This window comes from Carcharhinus amblyrhynchos, chromosome 2 (assembly GCF_965287045.1).
Source record: "Carcharhinus amblyrhynchos chromosome 2, sCarAmb.v2.hapA, whole genome shotgun sequence".
Taxonomy (NCBI): Eukaryota; Metazoa; Chordata; class Chondrichthyes; order Carcharhiniformes; family Carcharhinidae; genus Carcharhinus; species Carcharhinus amblyrhynchos.
Window position 1 is genome coordinate 13,450,753 of NC_137325.1, and position 23,088 is coordinate 13,473,840.

Below are 23,088 nucleotides of genomic sequence, written 5' to 3' on the forward strand. Positions count from 1 at the left end.
ATTGGGTGGTGATATTATTGGGTGGTGATAATATTGGGTGGTGATATTATTGGGTGGTGATATTATGGGATGGTGATATTATTGGGTGGTGATATTATTGGGTGGTGATATTATTGGGTGGTGATATTATGGGCTGGTTTTGTGTTATATCCATTCAACAGGAAGAATCTTCCAGCCATTCATGCCAGCCGGTTTCTCTGCTCCTGCTGTAGTGAATGGAGACTTGGCTGAGAGCCGGTGAAAAGAGGAAAAGGTGGGAATGAAGCAGGACATTGTCAGTCCTGGAAAATATACTCAGCCAGATTTTACAGAGCGGGTATGGGTTAATATCTCCCTATAATCATTACATGAGCATCTTACATAATAAACCAAATATGCTACATTTGTATTATATTTAGATAAACTTTTAGTTCATGTGATACACCAAGAGGTTTGCTGCATGGAGTTCAGTTCTATGTCTTCATAGGAAGAACACCGGCAGCACCAACATATAGGAAGGCGATGGCGAGTAGTATTATCACCAGCCATCATCCTTGCTTGCAGAGGCAGCAAGGTGCAAATGACCAGTAAGAAGGCACCCATCATGGTAATTGGAATTTCTACACATTCTAATGTATATTCTGGGGCTCTCTCTCTGCATCATATCCCGTTACTGTTGCCTCCCAGTTTTATCCGGCCTTCTTTCGCTTGTCTCCGGCACCGAGGACTCACATAAAACCCAGTCACTCACACAGAGTTAGAATAAGGCCTCCAAGGGGTAAATTGCATTGACTCATAGCAAGTGTATAGGCCAGAACTTTCTAGCTGTTCACGCTGGCGGGGTCTTCCGGTCCTGTAGGTGGCGCACCCTGCTATGGATTTCCCAGTGGTGTGGGGTGGATTCAGTGGGAAATCCCATTGACTGCAGCAGGACCAGAAGATCTCACCACAGATGAACAGCATGCTGCCTCCTGCCATGTGTAACATGCTGCAGGGAGGCTAGAAAATAGTTTTTTTCATTAATTTGTGGGACAAGGGTATCGTGTGGCTGGCCAGTATTTATTGCCTATCCCTAATTGCCCTCAACTGAATGGTTTGCTAGGCCATTTCAAAAGGCAGTTGAGAGTCAACCACATTGCTGTGGCTCTGGGGTCACATGTAGGCCAGACCAGGTAAGGATGGCAGATTTCCTTCCCTAAAGGACATTAGTGAACCAGGGGGGCTTTTCCAACAATAGTTTCATGGTCATCAGTAGATTCTTAATTCCAGATATTTTTTATTGAATTCAAATTCCACCATCTGCCGTGGCGGGATTCGAACCTGGGTCCCCAGAATATTAACTGAGTTTCTGGATTAATAGTCTAGTGATAATACCACTAGCCATCATCTCCCCATATGTTGGTGATGTCGGTGTTGTTCCTATGAAGACATAGAACTGAACTCCACACAGCAAACCTCTTGGTACATCGCATGAACTAAAAGTTTATCTAAATATAATACAAATGTAACGTATTTGGTTTATTATGTAAGATGCTCATGTGATGATTCTAGGGAGATATTAACCCATACCCGCTCCGTAGAATCTGGCTGGGCATATTTTCCAGGATTGACAATGTCCTGCTTCATTCCCACCTTTTCCTCTTTTCAGCTGCTCTCTTCTGAGTCGGTAGTAAGACCACCCAGCTCAAACAGATTGGGGCCTCTCCTTCAGATATGTTGGTAGATGACTGAATGGGACACCGACAGCGATGGTGGTGACATTATTGTGGTCATCCCACCAGATGCAGATAGTGATAAGCAGCTGCCGAGGTCAGCAAAGCTCCAAAGATGTTCATTGTTTCATTGAGAGACAGGTTGCTGAAGCTTTTCACCTTGAACTCATCATGACAAGAATACCAAATTTCAGACAATCACTATGATTTATACTATAGGAATATACAACTTCTGGTGAGTGTAAGATGAAAAGCCTTGGGTAGATATCTCCCTTCTTGAGAATATTCTAATTCTGTGCTATCTGGTGACCGTCAATCCTTATTTTATTTATCTTTCTTTCTTACAATACTGGAAGCTGCAGGAATGTTCCTCTGGTCCCTCACAAGTAGAGTTGAGCTTCTCCTGGCTCCAGGATCAACCCTCCCTCTTCCTGATCATGAAATCCTCCGGATTCCCTGATCTGGAATAGTGGGTTCCAGGGGGTTCACTAGGGGGTTACCAGACATTATTCCCAAAACTCTGTCCATCAACAACTGCTATTTCCCACCAATTTTGAGAGTTCAACTGGCAAGTGAGGCTGGAGGTGGTTGGGGACGGGGGAGGGGGTTGCGGGAGGTGAGAGAATTTCGGGGATCGCTGTGTCCTGCCTGCTCAATGCCAACTCCCAGTTCGAATCTTAGAACTCTAGCCTGAAGCAAGGACACACAGATTTGAACATGTTTAAACAGGACGAGGAAGGGACCTATCCAGGGCAACTAACAATAAATGACCAATGTAGTGTAGACTTAAGCAGATTATTCAATTCAATCTGCGTTTGCAAACAAGGAGGTTGAAAGAATCTGGCAAACCTTTGGTGAAGCTCTGGTAATGGCAGATTTTTCCCAGTGTATGGATAATTTCCAAAGATTACACCTGTTTCCTTCTTGGAATAATGTATCTCTTGTGAACCAGATTGGCTTTTCTGACAATCAAAAATGGTTTCACGGTCATCAGTAGATTCTTAATTCCAGATTTTTTTCATTGAATTCAAATTGCACCATTTGCTGTGGTGGGATTTGAACCCGGGAACCCAGAGTATTAGCTGAGTTTCTGGATTAAAGCTTGGTGACGTAAGGGAAATCGATGATGTTCTGCACAGAATAACCCCATGCAGTTGGAACCAAGAAAATGTTAAGTGTTGAAATAAAAAACATGGGATTTGTTCATCACTTGATGGCTTGAGGGAGTCTTGTGGAGATTTTTACTGAAGGTCTGCTTTGACTGATCTCTTCATTCATGGGTTTTAAATGGGTTGGATGGAGGATACAGTGGCAATGGAGCACGTCAGTAAGGGGAACAGGCTTCAGAGCGAGAGCATCCTTTCATTGTTTCATCCTTATCCCCTTATATGATTGAAATCTATGTTTAGCTAACTTCATAAATTCATTTGAAGAGTGAGACTTCAGTTCCAGGGTTATTCACAGAGGTGAAATTTAAAACACTTAGATTCTCTTAATTGCTGGTGGCCATTATGTCCAGTGCTTTTCTTTCTGGGATTTGGGCATCGCTGGCTAGGTCAACAATTATTTCCCCCTCCCTAGTTGCCCTTGAGAAGGTGGTGATGAGTCTTGAATCGCTGCAGTCCGTCACCGGGATTTTCCTGCTGGGACCAATCACCAGCGGAATGTAAAATCTGGCAAGGCAGCAAAAGACCATCGGCTTTTGGTGGGTGTTTCTGGTCTCACTGGATAATCCCAGCCCACGTGTGTAGGTACGTCCACAGTACTGTTATTGCAGGGGTGGGGGGGGAACAGAATTCCAGGATTGTGACCCAGCAACAGTGAAGGAATAGTGGAGATGTCTTGTATCTCGACATCCAAGTCGAGATGGTATGCGACTCACGGGGGAACTTGGTTGTGTTCCCATGTGGTAGTGGTTTGGGAAGTGCTGGCAAAAGTGCCTTGGTGGGTGCATCTTATAGATGGTACACACTGCCGTCACTGCACGCTGGTAGATGGTGGGTGGGGTGAATGTTTACGGTGGTGGATGAGGTGTCCGGCTATTGGATTTCTTTGTCTTGGATAGTGTTGAGCTTCCTGAGTGTTGTTGGAGCTGCGCTTATCCAGGCAAGTAGACAGCATTCCATTACACTCCTGACTTTTGCCTTGTTGATAGCGGACAGACTTTGGGAGGGAAGGTGGGGGGGGGGGGAGGCGTTGAGGTGTCAGAAGGTGAGTTACTTGCTATAGAATTCCCAGCCTCGCCTGTAGTTGCAGCTACAATAGATTGGTGTAAATTCCATATCCTTCTTAACCTTATTCACCGAGCACTGTTTTTGACACAAAAAACCCCAGAAAATCTCAGCAGGTGTGACAGCAGATGGAGCTAAGACTTGAGTCTGGATGACCCTTCACCAGACCACCCGCACTAATTAGCTCTCATCTTAAAATGTTTTTGACATTTGGGCAGGATTTTCCATCTGCCCTCATCCCCCCACAAAGGCAGAAAATCCCACCGGAAGTCAGTGGTCCGTGTCCTGTCCGCTACTATTCCCATGGTGAGTGGGACCATAAAATTCCACTCCTCGGGGAACTTCACAGTAACTTCATTGCAGTGTTAATGTAAGCCTTACTTGAGACTAATAAATAAAATTTTAAAACTTTTGGCTTTGGGCAATTCTATACAACTTATTTCATTTCTTTTTTGCAGGGTTTGTTAAAGAGTGTGAGCAGAGTACTCCGGTGGATTATTTCTGGTACAGAGAAACCTTAAATATCAGTCCTGAGATTACTGTATCTGGAGATGGTCACCAATGGTGGCTGGTCATGTGCCTTGCTGCAGCTTGGCTAATTGTATACTGCGGTGTTCAAAGAGGAATCGAAAGCATGGGAAAGGTGAGTTTTAACACCAAAATCATCCTGCATCCTAGCTTCAATAGTGATCAAAAAATAGTTAGCTGGATAGCTCCTATTTAGATCTTAGTGGTAACCGAGCCAGAATCTTCCTCACTTTAGATATCATCAGGGGTCAGGGTCGTTTCGGGGTCTTGCCCGCTCTCCGGCTGGAGGCAGTCAACAAATAGGCTGCCTCTACATTCACTTTCCAATTAGCAATGGCTTCTGGGCTGAGGGCCCCTTTGATCAGCAGCCCATTAGTTGGGGACAGGGCTGGGGTAACCTCCCCCACTCCAAGTTTCTACTGGCATGGGAGAGTTGGGCACCGGAGGTGGTACATGCACCTGACTACCCCATGCTGGTCAGGTGGTCACCCACTGACCCCTAAAGCCAGCATGGTTTCCGTCCACCATATCGGACTTAACTTCCAGACGCAATAACTGAGCATCCTTGCGTGGCACAGTGGTTAGCACTGCTTCCTCAAAGCACCAGGGACCCCGGTTCAATTCCGGCCTCGGGTCACTGTCTGTGTAGAGTCTGCACATCCTCCCCGTGCCTGCGTGGGTTTCCTCCGGCTGTTCCAGTTTCCTCCCACAATCCAAAGATGTGTGGGTTAGGTTGATTGGCCATGGTAAATTGCCTCTTTGTGTCAGGGGATTAGTGGGGTAAATATGTGGGGTTATGGGGATAGAGCCTGGGTGGGATTGTGGTCAGTGCAGACTCAGTGGGCCAAATGGCCTCCTTCAGCATTGTAGGGATTCTAAGATCTTTGGGGCTCAACTAATGGAAACCCAATGGGGAAACTCTGCAGGTCTGGCTGCGTCTGTGCAGATAAAAACAGAGTTAACACTTTGAGCCCAATATGACTCTCCTTCATAACCTCAGGGCTTGATGTTGAGAAAACTTTATCAACTGTTTTGAATATAATTCCATACTGCAGGCTATCTACTTCACTGCGACTTTCCCTTATCTGGTACTACTCATCTTCTTTGTACGAGGATTAACGCTGCCCGGGGCCATTCACGGCTTGACCTATCTGATTACTCCAGATGTAAGTATTTGTCTGTTCAGACATAGCATCGGGACTGCCCCTGGCTTTATCTATCATCAATTACTTCCTATCTCAGTGAGGCCACAAAGCCAACCATGCGGAAAGGGATGACATTGCGAAACTCCTCATGTGGTCAGCTGTGGGCACCAATGTGTTTCCTGATACATTACAGCTTTGATGTGATTAGCTGCAATGCAGGGGTAACTTGCCCTGTTCATCACATTTTAAGTACACATTTCACTTCTCTGGCTCTGAAAACGAATCTCTCTGTTCCTACACCTGCATTTAGATTATATTACTTCACCCCGTTCATCTCTCGGCAGCGCAGTGGTTAGCACTGCTGCCTCACAGCGCCAGAGACCCGGGTTCAATTCCAGCCTTGGGTCTACACAGAGTTTGTACGTTCTCCTCGTGTCTGTGTGTGTTGCCTTCAGGTGCCCCGGTTACTGCCCGCACTCCAAAGTTGTGCCAGTTAGGTGGTTTGGCCATACTAAATTGTCCCTTTATATCAGGGGGATTGCCAGTGTAAATATGTGGGGTTATGGGGATAGGGCTTGTGTGAGATTGTTGTCAGTGCGGGCTGAATGGCCTCCTTCTACACTGTAGGGATTTGATGATTATTTTCAAGTCAGAGTGATGTGTGAGTTGGAGGGGAACTTGTAGTTCCCATTCATCTGCTGCTGTGCAGATAGGGGCGGCACAGTTAGCACTGCTGGGTTCAAATCCCGGCTTGGGCCACTGTCTGTGTGGAGTTTGCACATTCTCCTCGTATCTGTGTGGGTTTCCTCCGGGTACTCCGGTTTCCTCCCACAGTCCAAAGATGTGCCGGTTAGGTTGATTGGCCATGCTAAAATTGCCCCTTAGTGTCTTGAGATGCATAGGTTAGAGGGATTAGTGGATAAAATATGTAGGGATATGGGGATAGGGCCTGGGTGGGATTGTGGTTGGTGCGGACTCCATGGGCCATATGGCTTCTTTCTGTACTGTAGGGTTTCTATGATTTCTATGATAATACCTGATATTAATAACTGATTATTATTTCTAGTAAGTATATTTGTGCCCTCATTTTATTCCTTTTAATTCCAGCTGAGTGTTTTACGCCAGCCAAGAGTGTGGTTGGCTGCTGCAACCCAGGTCTTTTTCTCAATGTCTTTGGGCGTTGGAGGACTTATTGCGTTCTCCAGCTACAACTCACTGAAGTAAGCATTATTGTAAGGATGTTACTTTCTGTAATAAACCTTTTCTAGTAAGGGGACTCCCAGGCTAGAGAGAGAGGAAGAATGTAGAGGGATGTACAAAGACTTCCCGGAGTTAACTTGGAGATCACATGACCTCACATTAGCTTACCATGTACACACTAAACTACTTTACTGCCACTTTTAAAGAACCATCAAAATGGCATCAGTTAAAATAGTGGGTGAAGTAATATCATACACATGTGGTAAATATCTACATACTAATATCTCACAATGTACAAATTTGAAAAGCTTTCAATAAATTGACACACGGGGCATTGTGTGTGAGAATTACTGAGGAAGACAAAATGGCTGACGCACCATAAACAGAGGGTTATTTTAAATGAGATACTTTCCCAGTGGGGTTCATCCCATCACAGGAGCCATGGCCTCGCATCTGCTTTCAGGTCCTCCGCCTTCATAATATTCACCTAAGGAGAAACTAGGATTAATTAAAGGGGCAGATGACGCCAAGCTGTCTAGACGTTGGAAGATAGAATTAAGTGGCAATAGAACTGATGCCCTTCTCCTTCTGGTCCCATACCCAATAAGGGTGTTGGTGACCACTGGCTTCCATTGGATTGGTCAATGATTCTGATTAGCTCTGCAGTATGGCTGACCAGGAAACTCTCCCACTCTTACCGCCTGCCAGTGGGAGTATTGGGAGGAGGAACAGGTTAATAATCAACATGTTAGGCCACATTATTGAACACATTTCCTATGGTGGTCAAGTCCTTTAATGGGACTTGGACCTGGTGCTTCTGACCAAGATGCCACCACTGCTCCGAAATTATATAAATAGATTTTTGTACTACCCTTCCCAACCTTGGGATGTGCAGATGCATTTTGCTGTCACTGAAGTACTTAAAGGTGTAGTGACTATTGTAAAGTAGTGAAGTGCCTATCTCCACACAGCAAGTTCACACAAACAGAAATAAGATGTGGGTTGCACGGTGGCACAGTGGTTAGCATTGCTGCCTCACACCACCAGGGACCCGGGTTCGATTCCCAGCTTGGGTCACTGTCCATGTGGAGTCTGCACGTTCTCCCCGTGTCTGTGTGGGTTGCCTCCGGGTGCTTCAGTTTCCTCTCACATTCTGAAAGACGTGCTGGTTAGGTGCCTTGACCCAAACAGGGCAGGACAATGGTGACCAGGGGATTTTCACGGTAACTTCATTGCAGTGTTAATGTAAGCCTTACTTGTGACTAATAAATAAATTTTACTTTATAATGGCTGGGGATTTCCAGCCCTTCCCACTAGTGGGTTTGCCAGTCCTGCCATAGGTGAGACCCTGTAATGGGTTCCCTGACAGCAAGGCTGGAGAGCAACATAAATGGCCATTGACTTCGGCAGGACCGGAAGATCCCGCTGCCAGCCAATGGCAAGCTACCTCCATAGGCAGTCGATGGTGAGCCACCTCTGCCACTGGCCAATGGTGATCCACCTCTGCCACTGGCCAATGGTGAGCCACCTCTGCCACTGGCCAATGGTGAGCCACCTCTGCCACTGGCCAATGGTGAGCCACCACTGCCAATGGCCAATGGTGAGCCACCTCTGTCACTGGCCAATCGCGAGCCACCATTGCCAATGGCCAATGGTGAGCCACCTCCGCCCCAGCCAATGGTGAGCCACCTCCGCCCCGTCCAATGGCGAGACACCTCCGCCCTGACCAATGTTGCTGTCAAAGACATCTTTGACAGCACTTCCTAAACCTGCGACCTCTACTGTTCAGAAGAGAATGGAGAGCAGGAGCAGGGGAATGCCAGCAAGATCAGGTATTTAAATGGATAGAAAGGTCTCTGAATGCTGACATTTAGATTCCTAGGTCAGGCATGTGCTTGAGCAAGGCAGAAAAGGAAAGAAAGCAACTTACAGAAAAATGAGTTGTTATTTTCAGTAAAAAACCTCGTCTGCTTTTCAGGAATGACTGTGAGGTGGATGCCGTGACCGTGGCTGTTATCAACAGCATCACCTCTGTCTTTGTCTCTGTTCCCATCTTCTCCATTCTTGGGTTTAAGGCAATGACTGCTTACTGGGATTGCTTAGACAAGTAAGTTTGGGTCAATGCACCGATGCTCACTAATTATCATCTATACCAGATCAATCAAAAATGTGTTGCTTCAGAACCTTGTATATTTACTCTGAAAATATTTTCTCCCACAGTGGCACAGCGGTTAGCACTGCTGCCTCACAGCACCAGGGATCTGGGTTCGATTCTGGCCTCGGGTCACTGTCTGTTTGGAGTTTGTACGTTCTCCCCATGTCTGCATGGGTTTCCTCTGGATGCTCTGGATTCCTCCCACAGTCCAAAGATATATAGATTAGGTGGATTAGCCATGCTAAATTGCCCCTTAGTGTCCCACGATGTGTAGATTGGGGGGATTAGCAGGGTTAATACATAGGGTTATGGGAATAGTGTTTATTTAGTTTACTTGTTAGTCACAAGTAGGCTTGAGAATGAAGCTACTGTGAAAATCCCCTAGTTGCCACACTTCGGCACCTGTTCAGGTACATTGAGGGAGAATTTAGCACAGCCGATGCATCTAATCAGCATGTAATTTGAACTGTGGGAGGAAACTGGAGCACCCGGGGTAAACACGTGCAGACATGGGGGAGAATATGCAGATTCCACAGTGACCCAAGCCAGGAATCGAACCCAGGTCCCTGCCACTGTGAGGCAGCAGTGCTAACCACTGCGCCACCCAGATAGGGTCTGGGTGGAATACTACACCAGAGAGTCAGTGCAGACATGTTTGGCCAAAACAACTGCTTCTGCACACTGTAGGGGCTCTGTGATTCTATTCCACAATTCAATCAGCTCTTTCTGCAGTGAAGGGATTCAATGGTTCTGTGGTCCATGCTCATATAGATGGATACGTACCTGAAATGCCTTAATCTAAACAGCTATGGACCAAGAGCTGGAAACTAGGGTTAGGCTGGGCTGCTCTATATCGGCCACGGACAAACACCATAAGTTGAATGGTGTTCACTTGTGTGTTATAGTTTCTATCTTCCTATGTCAATAAATGCATTTTCTTTTGCACTTACCCCAGAAAAATGCTGGATGTCACATTTCCAGCACCCTCTAGGATCTTAGTCAATGACCTCTTGGCCTCTTAAACTCTCAGGGGTTCTTTGGGGGTTTTTCAGATCACCAGCTGCACCTTTAGTGGAAGGTCAACAGAAAAGATGGAATCATGGTGCAATTTTGGGGCAAAGACGGTGTGAGGGTATTAGAGCGGGGCATTAAGCTATTGCAGGAAATGTGTTCAGACAGGAAGGGGTGGTGTACATTGCAGGGAAGAGGTGATGGAAGGGTCAGTGCGGCCAGTGAGAATGGGACAGATAAGACACTGAGATCAGTTCACACAGCGTGTATTTGACACTTGATGAAGACATTGTGAGCAAACTGCAAAACAAACTGAGGGGAATCAAAAATAAACAAGTGGAAGAGGTTTGCACTGAGCTGGGAGACAGCAGCATAGAATCCCTACAGTGCAGAAGGAGGCCATTCGGCCCATCGAGTCGGCACTGACCAAATCCCTGTAATCCCACATATTTACCCTGCTAATCCCCCTCACACTAAGGTGCCAATGCACCTAACATGCACATCTTTGGACAGTGCGAGGAAATTGGAGCAACCGGAGGAAACCCACGCAAATATGGGGAGAATGTGCAAACTCCACACAGACAGTGATCCAAGGTCGGAATCAAACCCGGGTCCCTGGCGCTGTGAGGCAGCAGTGCTAAAATGCTGAAGGATTTTAGAGGAATATAGGCAATGTTAAGAGAGGGATTTTGAGGAAAAGGGTTGCAACACTAATCTTGGCAGGTATTTGACAGAGGGGATGACAGAGGTCAGTGAGGTGGGTAGCAATTATTGTGTAATTGGATTTGTTGGTGGTGGATGGTGAGGGTTGGGGATGAAGGAGGTTGCTAGAGTGGTCGGCGGAGAATCTAGGTGATGGATCCTATGGAAGCAATGGGTTTGAAATGGATGGTGGCGATGCTGTGGTATAAGAGGTTCAGGAGGCAGTGAACTGGTGAGGGCTGAAGACCTATATGGGATTGGGGACAAAGGCAACTGCTGATGGTTACAAACTCTCCAATGAAAAATCCATGAGTTCATCATTGACAAGTATAGAGGTTTACAGCATGGAAACAGGCCCTTTGGCCCAACTTGTCCATGCCGCCTTTTTTTAAGCAATTAAGCTAGTCCTAATTGCCCTTGTTTGGCCCATATCTCTCTAAACCCATCTTAACCATGTAACTGTCTAAATGCTTTTTAAAAGGCAAAATTGCACCCGTTTCTATTACTACCTTTGGCAGCTCGTTCCAGACACTTACCATTCTTCGAGTGAAAAAATTGCCCCTCTCACCTTAAACCTGTGTCCTCTAGTTTTGGACTTCCCTACCTTTGGGCAAAGACAGTATTCCTCTCTAAAATCACAGCTACGTTAAGCCCTGCTGCTGACTGCTACGTTTTAAATACAAAGATACCCCTTTGAACAAAGCAGTGATGCAACTGGCTTTATTTTATTTCACCTTATTAGTGATTCTTTCTGAATGGACAAAATAAAAGGTTTGCCAAATGATTTTGTTCATGCGGTCGGTGGCTGCCTAACCATTGTACTTCTGTTAAATTTCCTCAACAGGAACATACTGCTCATTGCAAATGAATTTGAAATTCAGGATGGAAATATCACAAGAGAGGATTATTCTCGTTGGATAGATGATCTAAACGCTACATACCATGACCGCATCTCTGCGCTGAGTTTGAAGACTTGTGTTCTTAAGGACTTTCTTTACCAGGTATTGCTATTCAGTTCCTATTGGTGACAAGCTTAGCTATTTTTTAAATTTGTTCCATAAGGTCAGAGTCACTGGGACCAGAGGATGGAGGATGCAGAGGAGAACAGAGGATCAGAATAGTTTTCTATCATTTCAGAATGGGAGGTCTGTTCATATCATAGAACCCTAGAATGGTAGAAAGAAGGCGTTTGATCCATCAACAGTGCACTGGCATGTGGTAGTCCAACTTTCCTGCCCTTCCCCTGTTCCACGGCAAACTTTTCCACTTATTTATTTGTCCATGTTGGCACAGTGGTTAGCACTGCTGCCTCACAGTGCCAGGGACCCAGGTTCGATTCCCAGCTGTCTCCCCGTGTCTGTGTGGGTTTCCTCCGGGTGCTCTGGTTTCCTCCCACGGCCCAACACTGTGCGGGTTAGGTGGATTGGCCATGCTAAATTGCTCCTTAATGTTAGGAGGGCTAGCTAGGGTAAATACATGGAGTTATGGGGTTAGTGTCTGAGAAAGACGGTGATCAGTGCAGACTCAGTGGGCCAAATGGCCTCCTTCTGCACTGTAGGTATTCTATGATTCTTCTATGATGCTATGAAGCCGGAGCATCCAAAGGAAATTCACGCAGACGTGGGGAAAATGTGCAAACTCCACACAGACATAGTCCCAAGCTAGGAATTGAACCCGGGGCTCTGGCGCTCTGGGGCAGCAGTGCTAACCACTGTGCCACCGTACCATGCCATCCCATTCACACCATGCTCCCCTGTAGCGAGGTCAGAGAATTTGGCAGCCAGCCAAATATCCGTTCACTGCAGTGGGTTGGAAAAGTCCTGCCAGCGTGAGTGGTAATAAGATTCCGGCTGCTGCGTTTTTCCAGCATTTTCTGTTTTTATTTAATATAACTCTCTTTATTTCGTACTCCATGTCTGTATTAATAAGTCTATTTGCCCCTTTTTCACAGCCTCTGCAACTTTCCCTGACATCTTCACAGAGCTGTGCACATGTAGCCCAAGTTTCTCAGTTCCTTGAACCCCTTTATAATTGAAACATTTATTTCATATTGTCTCTCTTCACTCTTGTTCCAAAATCAGTCAGGCAACTTTAGTCAGTAAGGGATTCAAGGGTCACAGGGATAAGGTGGGAAAGTGGGGTTGAGGATTATCATATCAGATCCATCATGACCTCATTGAATGTTGGAGCAGAATTGATGGGCCAAAGGCCAATTTCTGCTTCTTTGTCTTAATGTCTTAAATGGGATGCTTCTTTACAATAAACTGAATCTGCCTTGTGTCTGTCCATGTCACCAGTGTGTTCCTGAAACCTGTTACTGTCATTCTCATTGTTCATGAGTTTTGTGTCATCTGCAAACTTCTAAATTATGCTCTGTAGACCCAAATCCAGATCAATAATAATTATCACAAAGAGCAGTGATCCTAATCCCAAACCCCGTGGAACAGTGCTGCATAATCCTATACTATCAGTAAAACAGTCACTCATCACTATTTGTTGCTTCCTGTTCCTTAGCTAATTTCGTGCACCAATTCCCCTTTTAATCCCTGAGGCTCCCATCTTGCTAACAAGTCTATTGTGTGGTAATTTATAAAACAATGTTTGAAAGCCCACATACATAGCATCAACTGTGCCTCCCTCATCAATCCTCCTGGCAAATACTTTGCTCTGACTCAGATGGGATGGCATTTTGCTCACACCTTCCTGGTTATAATGAATCCAATTGAAACAGAGTGACTTCATCCCAATCCCAACCCACGCTGGTAAGTGGTCAGGGGCTTCTCTGGCAGGTCATGTGAGACGGCAGTGATACACCAACACTGATCTTTGGAGATAAGCTGCATTGTTGGGCTGGAGTGTAAAAGAAAATTGAAAAAATGCTCCTTTCGCAATAATGGGCGGCATGGCAGCACAGTGATTAGCATTGCCTCCTCACAGCGTCAGGGACCTGGATTTGATTCCCGACTTTGAGTCACTGTCTGTGTAGAGTTTGCACGTTCTCCACGTGTCTGCGTGGGTTTCCTCCAGGTGCTCTAGTTTCCTGCCACTGTCCGAAAGATGTGTTGGTTAGATGCATTGGCCGTGCTAAGTTCTCCCTCAGTGTACCGAACAGACACCGGAGTGTGGTAACTCAGGGATTTCCACAGTAACTTCATTGCAGTGTGTTGTCCAAGTCTGTGTGTTTTAATTTCTGTAGTGAATAAAAACACAAAATACTTAAACACAATTTCCTTTATTCTGTAGTGACTTAAACAACAATAAATGCTTGCAACGCATCAATCAAATACTATCTGGTACTTAACTTCAGGTTGATTCCCACTTGCAAATGAAACCTGGCGAGGATCCTTTGTTTTCTTCTTCCAGATGTTGTCTCTCCTTATAAGCTTGGTCCTCGGGTTCTTCACACTGCCTGTCTGAACACGCTCTGGGTTCTTCACACTGCCTGTCTGAACACGCTCTGGGTTCTTCACACTGCCTGTCTGAACACGCTCTGGGTTCTTCACACTGCCTGTCTGAACACGCTCTGGGTTCTTCACACTGCCTGTCTGAACACGTTCTGGGTTCTTCACACTGCCTGTCTGAACATGCTCTGGGTTCTTCACACTGCCTGTCTGAACACGCTCTGGGTTCTTCACACTGCCTGTCTGAACACGCTCTGGGTTCTTCACACTGCCTGTCTGAACACGCTCTGGGTTCTTCACACTGCCTGTCTGAACACGCTCTGGGTTCTTCACACTGCCTGTCTAAACACGCTCTGGGTTCTTCACACTGCCTGTCTGAACACGTTCTGGGTTCTTCACACTGCCTGTCTGAACACATTCTGGGTTCTTCACACTGCCTGTCTGAACACGCTCTGGGTTCTTCACACTGCCTGTCTGAACAAGTTCTTTTGTGTTAGCAGAGTTAAGCACTAAGAGTTCCTTGATAATCAGCCAATGAATTGTTCAGAAACCCCAATTGCATCGTTCGATTAGGTCAATCAAACAGAGTCAGAGTAGTTTAGTGGTCACTCCAGACCCCATCATATCTATTCCCCTTAAGTGCATGTTGTTGATAAGGAACACTGGTTCCAAAAGTGTGTCTTGAACTGTTCCGTGCCAAGGACAGGCTATTACATCTGACACTTTGTATCCATTGACGAGCTCTAAGCCACTGGCCACAAGAAATCCCAGCATAGTGAGAAAAAACAACTTCAACCAAAAATCAGGTTTGTTTGACTGAAGATCTTTCAGCATATTAAAAGACAAACCTCTGCAAATCATTCAGCCACAAATGTTAATGCAAGTCTGCTTGTGACACTAAGAAATAAACTTTAACATTTAACAGCCCCGCTGTGAAGACTTAACCGAAGTAACTTTGTAAATCAGATAGCCAAATGTTTGATATTATACATTTGAACAGCTTGCACAATATTTATTGAGCTAATATTTATCCTTCAATCATTACCACAAAATCAGATTATCAGGTCATTATCACATTGCTGTTTGTGGGAGCTTGCTGTGTGCAAATTGGCTGCTGTGTTTCCTACATTATAAGAGTGGTCACACCTCAGAGACTTTCTGAGGTGTCTCACCATTGTAAAAATTGCTTTTTAACTGTGAGTCTTTCTTTTCTTTTTAAAAATGAATAATAAGGACCAAGAAGTCAGATTGTAATTTAATCAAAGGTTCAGGTAATGCCATAGAACAAAAGAGCAAAGATTGAGCTATATAAATTATCAAAACCTGCCAATTAGGTCCTAACATTATTTGCTTTATATCTCTAGGACTTTTACCTTGTACATTTTATCTCAGTGAAAGGAACATTATGCTGATATTAGAAATAGACACAGCAAGACAGAGTAGATAGGGAGGGACTACTCCCACTCGTAAAGGGTTTGCAAATGACTGGGCACAGATTTAAAGTGACTTGCAAAAGAATCCAATGCGATGTGGTATGAGAAAAAGTTTTTTCACACAGTGAGTGGTTTGGGTCTGGAATGCGCTGCCTGGAAGTGTGGTGGAGGCAGGTTCATCCGAGACATTCAGGAGGGCAATACTTGAATAGAAACAATGTGCAGGTGTTACGGCACTAAGGCAGGGGAATGGCACTAAGTCATAATGCTTGTTTGGAGAGCCAGTACAGACATGATGGGCCAAATGGCCTCCTTCTGTGTTATAGCAGTTCTGTGAATCTGCTGCTACGATGCCAATTTTTGCAAGATATAAGTGTGTTCAAAGTAGGAGTTGGAGATTCACCAAGACAGTCTGTAAGGTCGAGAAAGCAGAGGCAAAAGATTTGCAACAGATGTCCCCTCTAATCCTTCTACCAATCTATGCCCCCCCAAGTAATGGGGCGGCATGATGGCACTGTGGTTAGCATTGCTGCCTCACAACGCCAGGGATCCGGGTTCAATCCCAACCTTGGGTGACTGTCTGTGTGGAGTTTGCACATTCTCCCTGTGTCTATGGGTGTTCAGATTTCCTCTGTAAAAAGTCTGACAACACCAGGTTTAAGTCCAACCGATTTATTTGATAGTACACTCACTAACTTTCGGGGTTAGTCTGTGCTTTATAGCTCTGTGCTTTATATGCTCTGTCTGAGGCCAGAACTCTCCATTCACCTGACGAAGGGACTAACCGCGAAAGCTAGTGAGTGTACTATCAAATAAATCGGTTGGACTGAAACCTGGTGTTGTCAGACCTTTTACTGTGTTTACCCCAGTCCAACACCGGCATCTCCACAACAGGTTTCCTCTCACAGTCCAAATATGTGCAAGTTAGGTTGATTGGCCATGTTGGATTGCCCCTTAGTGTCAGGGAGAGTAGCAGGGTAAATATGTGGGGTTACAGGAATAGGGCCTGGCTGGAATTGTGGTCGGTGCAGACTCGATGGGCCAAATGGCTGATACCGGAGTTGAGGGGGTTGAGCTATGAGGAGAGGCTGAATAAACTAGGCTTGTACTCGTTAGAGTTTAGAAGAATGAGGGGAGATCTCATTGAGACGTATAAGATGATGAATGGGATGGATAGGATAGAGGTGGAGAGACTCTTCCCGCTCAAAAAAGACAGTAGGACTAGGGGGCACAGCCTCAAGATAAAGGGGGGGCGGTTTAGAACGGAGTTGAGGAGGAACTTCTTCACTCAAAGGGTGGTGAATCTCTGGAATTCTCTGCCCGTTGAAGTGGTGGAGGCTGCCTCGCTAAATATTTTTAAGACGCGGGTTGATGGGTTTTTGATAAGAGAGGGGATTAAGGGTTATGGGGAGAGGGCGGGAAAGTGGAACTGAGCCACGACAGATCAGCCATGATCTTATTGAATGGCGGGGCAGGCTCGAAGGGCCAGATGGCCTACTCCTGCTCCTATTTCTTATGTTCTTATGTTCTTATGTTCTCCTGTACTGTAGGGATTCTATGATTCCAGATACTCTATCCGGGTCCCTCATAATTTTGTAACCTTCAATTTGATCACCCCTCAGCTTCCTCTGTTCGAAGGAAAACAATTCTAGCCCATCAAATCTCTCCTTATAGCTGCAATTTTCGAGCCCTGGCAACATTCTTGTAAATATTCTCTGCACTCCTTCCAGAACAATTATATCCTTCGTGTAATGTGATGACCAGAACCATACACAATACTCCAGCAGTGGCCAAACCAGCGTTTTATACAGTCCTACACTGATTTATACAGTCCCATCATTACATCCCTGCTTTTATACTCAATACCTGCCAATAAAGGAAAGCATTCCATGTGCTTTCTTGACCACCTTGTTCGCCTGTTGGGATTTCCTGGGGTCACGAAAGTTGCAGACACCCCCTCCTGGAATTGAGAATCTGACACCCTTCCTCATGGAGAGTTGGCTCCACCCCCAGAACGAGAGATCAGACCCTCTCTTCAAGATCTGCAACCCCTTACTCACCCCGACTCTCCTTATCTCGCCTTATCAGCTGTTGTAGCCATGGCAAACACCAGAGGACAGGGATCCCAGTGTATCCATCAGTGTGGCTGTGGACAGGGAACCTATTGAAAGAAAAGTTGGGTGTGGTGGAGTCAAAACTCCACAGAACAAACCGCCTTCTCCCCGTTATGTAACCTTAAGAAGACTTCTGTGAGAATACAGTGCAACACTGAGCTCCATGCAGTCAGAGCGGTGTTGATGGATAAACACGGACTTCTGAGGATGCTGTCTGCTCAGAGGAAATACAAAAATAAAGAAGACCTTTGGTTTTTGTCCATTATAATGAAAGCAGATTCTGGCAATCCTTTCAAAGGTGGAACACTCTATGTCTTAGGGCCAGGAGGAAGCAGTATAGTGGTCATGTCATGGGCTGACAGTCCAGGCTAATGCTCTGGGGACATGGGTTCAAATGGTAGTTGGTGGAAATCAAAGTCAACAAATAAATCTGAAATATAAAACTTGTCTCAGTAATCATAGAATCTCTACGGTGTAGAAGGAGGCCATTCAGCCCATCAAGTCTGCACCAACTCTCTGAAAGAGTATCTTACGCAGGCCCATGAGCCCATGTAATTACCCTGCTAATTAACATACCCTGCTAATTAACATACACATCTTGGAATACTAAAGGGCAAATTAGCATTGTCAATCTCCCTAACCTGCACATATTTGGACTGTGAGAGGAAACTGGAGCACCTGGAAATAACCCACGCAGACATGGGGAGAATGTGCAAACTCCATACAGACAATAACCCAAGCCAGAAATCGAACCCGGGTTCCTGGTGCTGTGAGGCAGCAATGCTAACCACTGTGCCACCGTGTCATGGTCATCGATCATCAATTTATAACAGCCATTGATTGTTGTAAAAACCTGTCTGGCTCACTGATGTTCTTTAGGGAAGGAAATCTGTCGTCCTTACCTGGTCTGGCCTACATGTGACTCCAGAGCCACAGAAATGCGGTTGACTCTTAACTACCCTCTGAAATGGCCAAGCGAGGCCATTCATTTCAAGGGCAATTAGGGATGGGCAACAAGTGTTGGCATTGCCCACAAACAGCAATGTGATAATGACCAGATAATCTGATTTTGTGATAATGATTGCAGGATAAATATTAGCTCGATAAATATTGTGCAAACTGTTCAAATGTATAATATCAAACACTTGGCTATCTGATTTACAAAGTTATTTCGGTTAAGCCTTCACAGCGGGGCTGTTAAATGTTAAAGTTTATTTCTTAGTGTCACAAGCAGACTTGCATTAACGCTTGTGGCTGAATGATCTGCAGACGTTTGTCTTTTAATATGCTGAAAGATCTTCAGTCAAACAAACCTAATTTTTGGTTGAAGTTGTTTTTTTTCACCCATGAAATAATTACCAAAAAAAAAATCAACCAAAGTTTATGTTAATGTTTCTCTTGATTGGCTGGTGTAGAAAACAAAATGTTTGAGGACGTCCTTTTTCTTCTTTTCTTGTTCAGAGTACATCGGGCACTGGCCTGGCTTTCATAGCTTTTACTGAGTCTATTGTCCGAATGCCTGTTTCTCAACTCTGGGCCATCCTCTTCTTCATCATGCTCCTCAGTCTGGGCCTGTCGTCCATGTTTGGCAACTTCGAGGGAGTCCTGACTCCCGTGTTGGACCTAAAGCTGTTTCCAAAATGTGTTCCCAAAGAAGTTATTACAGGTAAATGGTCAATCTCATTGTGCTTTTTGTCAAATCTTAGAAACTAGAATCCCTACCATGCAGAAGGAGGCCATTCAGCTCATCAAATCTGCACTGACTCTCTGATACAGCATCTTAACCAGATCCTATCCCCATATCTGCATGTATTTACCCTGCTGACCTCCCTAACCTACACATCTTGGGACTCTAAGGGGCAACTTTGCATGGCTAATCCACCTAACCTGCATATCATTGGGAGGGAACCCACACAGATTAGGAAGAACATGCAAACTCCACGCGGACAATCACCCAAGGCTGGAATTGTACCCGGGTCCCTGATGCTGTGAGGCGGCAGTCCTAATCAATGGGAAAGTTTTACAACAAGGAAGTTTGGTTCTGCATTGGATAAAGTCATCCTAATAAGCCCAATTCTGCAAGATATTCTCGATTTTAGCATTTCTTCCATCCAGTGGTCTTGTAAAGCCTACAGTCTAAAATATATGTCATTTTCAAGATGTGATCAAACTGCAAATCTTTTCCCAATAATAGCAGAGTTAAGACTCTTTCCGCTGCATTGCTGGGAAGAAGCACTTCCCACGGGAAAGTGATCTGGTGGGAAATTTCTAAAATAAAAATGGACACTTGGACTAAAGGTGAATAAAAATAATAAAACTGAGGTAGGTTTGCGGGGAGGGAGGAGTTAGAAAGATTGCTGACGGATGAGTATCTCGAAGCCTGAGCGGGGACTCTTAAGGAGCTGATTAAGAGGGATTTTCCCAGTGTAGTTCCTTTTTCCCCAACGGTGCAACAGTTTCACACTGTTGATCAGAAAAGCATTGAGGAAATTCATACAGTTCATAACAATTCACAGAAGGTTTCCTCTCTCAAAATATATCTCAGTCTGCCTGCTGGTACATTGGAGGAGGGCCATCAGAGGCAATAAAGCTGTCCAATACTCATCATGGTTCCAACATCAGGAGCAGAAACTTCCCAGCATTCCTTAGTCTCCTGGGAGAGGAAGAAAATGGGCCAATAAGAGAAAATGTACCTGAATAATTTTTCTTGGATTCTCTATTGTTAGAGTACCAGATCAGACAGCCCAAGGTACATTATGAGGCCAGATTAGATCCCAAGTATTTGCTATTTTTGGCATTAATGTGAGCTTAAGCTATTTCAATCCGGGTGCAAACTGGAAGCTTTCATCAAAACAAACTTTATTTAAATGTACAGTTTATTGATAACAAATGAATTAGCTTAACCTTTAACTATTTAATAATACTTAAACAAAACAAGAGACGGTTCTTAGCTACTAACCTATGTCTATTAGTTCCAATTCAGCAACTCCTATAGACTTAAACCTCTCTTTAAAATTAGTAAATAAAACACAGGCATCATTGCTTTTACTTAGGTTACTTGGGATTGGAGCTTTCAGAAAGCCTTTGGAGGGAGGGAGAGAAAGAGAGACTGCATTCTTCTGGCAGACCCAGGCAGCAACTGCTTGGTTTTAAAATGAAAATGAAACTGTTTTGTTCCTGAAAGCTTATCTCCTCCCATTAATCACATGATTCAGTCTTTGTCAATCAAACTAATCAAAAACTCACATGACTCTGTGTACCTAGTCTAAAATCCCCAGAGAACCTAAATAAACAAAACTCTATAAAGTAGTACATCCCCAGCTAAAATCAGATATTAGCCTACATTCTTAGCATCTGTTGAATGCTTGACAGACAATTCAATTCTTGTAACAAAACAATTTCTCTTAAAGCAACCCCACCTTAAACATAAATTATATCAAAATAGCACAGTATCAACACAGTATGATCATCTAACCAGACTGGAGATCATGTGGACAGTCTTACCTGTAGAACCACATTTCTTCTTTCTGATGCAATTAATGAGCCCGTGAAGTATTGATCCTTCTTTAAGACACTTTTTTTTCAGACCTTCCAAAGGCTCATTCTCCTCCTGAAAAGAAGAAGCATTTATGATCTAGTCTATTCTGACTTCAGTCCTCCCCTATCTGTTAAACTGGAATGATCTATCGATGAGTATGAACTCCTGCCCTTTCTATATAATGTAGAGCTCTTTCAGATCACCTTTAAATAGGGTTCTTTAAACTAAGAATAATGGGGAGGTGGTGGTGTAGTGGTATTGCCACCAGACTAGAATCCAGAGACCCAGGGTAATCTTCTGGGGACCTGGGTTCAAATCCCACCATGGCAGATGGTGAAATTTGAATTTAGTAAAAAAAAAAGGTCTGGAATTAAAAATCTAATGATGATCAGGAAACCATTGTCAATTGTTGGGAAAACCCATCTGATTCACTAATGCCCTTTAGGGAAGGAAATCTGCTGTCCTTACGCGGTCTGGCCTACATGTGACTCCAGATGCACAGCAGTGGGGTTGACTCTCAAATGCCCTCTGGAATGGAGGGCAATTAGGGATGGCCAATAAATGCTAGCCCAGCCAGTGACCCCATAAAATAAATAAATACATAACAATTCTCATAGTTCTCCTTTCCCAAGTCTTTTAGCATACGCAGAGACCAAACTAATGTGCAATCTAATCGATAATAGAGTGGTTTTCTTTGATTTATCGAATGGTTTTATGAATATGTCCCTGCTAGCTTTAACTGCAATGTCTCTACATTGCTCATGAAATTTAGGTTATTCCTAAAGGCCTCTGCCCAGTGAGTCCTTCTCTTTATATTTTATCAGTAAAATTACAATTCTTTTCACCATATAGTCATTTTCACAATCCCAAATTCCAAACCCTACGTTACCCTTACCCAGCTTCAGGAACCTGACGAGACCGCCCTGCTCTACAGAGTAAAAAAAAGTTCAAATTCAACCACGATAACTGGGGCAAATTTTCGGATAATTTTCTTTTCCCAATCCGCTACTGTAAGAAATTTGTCCTGTTTTGCCTGGATTTCCACGGCTCTTCCACTGAGGTTAGCACCTTCGGGACACACTGACAGAGATTCAGCTAATACTATTCCTTGTGGTGTCTGTTGCTCTGATACTCTAAGGGTAGCACAGTGGCTAGCACTGCTGCTTCACAGCTCCAGGGACTTGGGTTCGATTCCTGGCTTGGGCCACTGTCTGTGTGGAGTCTGCACATTCTCCCCGTGTCTGCATGGGCTTCCCCCGGGTGCTCCAGTTTCCTCCCACAGTCCAAAGATGTGCAGGTTAGGGTGATTGGCCAGGCTAAATTGCCCCGAGATGTATAGTTTAGAGGGATTAGTGGGTAAATGTGTAGGGATACGGGGATAGGGCCTGGGTGGGATTGTGGACGGTGCAGCCTTGATGGGCCGACTGGCCTCTTTCTGCACTGTAGGGTTTCTATGATTCTAAGTGCATTAATAAGAAAACTGTTTTGCCAAAGCATGTTCTAATCAACTTCTTTTTTTAATTCCTTTTTTAGCCATATTATGTCTGGCATTCTTTTCGATAGCACTTATTTTCACTACTTCGTCTGGGAGCTACTGGCTGACAATTTTTGACAATTATGGAACTGCCTTGCCTCTTTTGGTCATTGCTTTCTTCGAGTTGATTGGTGTTATTTATGTGTATGGGATCAATAAGTAAGCAGCAAACTCTAGAATTACTATTTTTAAAAATTATTTTGCCGAATGCGGGCGTCGCTGTCTGGGCCATTGTTTGTGACCCATCCCAAGTTTCTGATTTATTATTGTCACAAGTATTGGGATACACTGAAAAGTATTGTTTCTTGCGCATTATACAGACAAAGCATACCGTTCATCGAGTACAGAGGGGGAAGGAAAGGAGAGAGTGCAGAATATAGTGTTACAGTCATAACTAGGGTGTAG

General features: G+C 44.6%; 1 protein-coding gene across 1 annotated transcript in view; it reads left to right on the forward strand.

The window, feature by feature from the left end:
- LOC145352535 (sodium-dependent neutral amino acid transporter B(0)AT3-like) overlaps positions 1 to 23,088 on the forward strand; it is a 46,774-nt gene that overhangs the window by 15,613 nt on the left and 8,073 nt on the right. Inside the window, 7 exon segments of the mRNA XM_080202515.1 lie at positions 4,381 to 4,565; positions 5,506 to 5,616; positions 6,703 to 6,815; positions 8,774 to 8,902; positions 11,508 to 11,664; positions 19,073 to 19,277; positions 22,683 to 22,842. Of these exon segments, the coding sequence (XP_080058641.1) occupies positions 4,381 to 4,565; positions 5,506 to 5,616; positions 6,703 to 6,815; positions 8,774 to 8,902; positions 11,508 to 11,664; positions 19,073 to 19,277; positions 22,683 to 22,842 (1,060 nt within the window).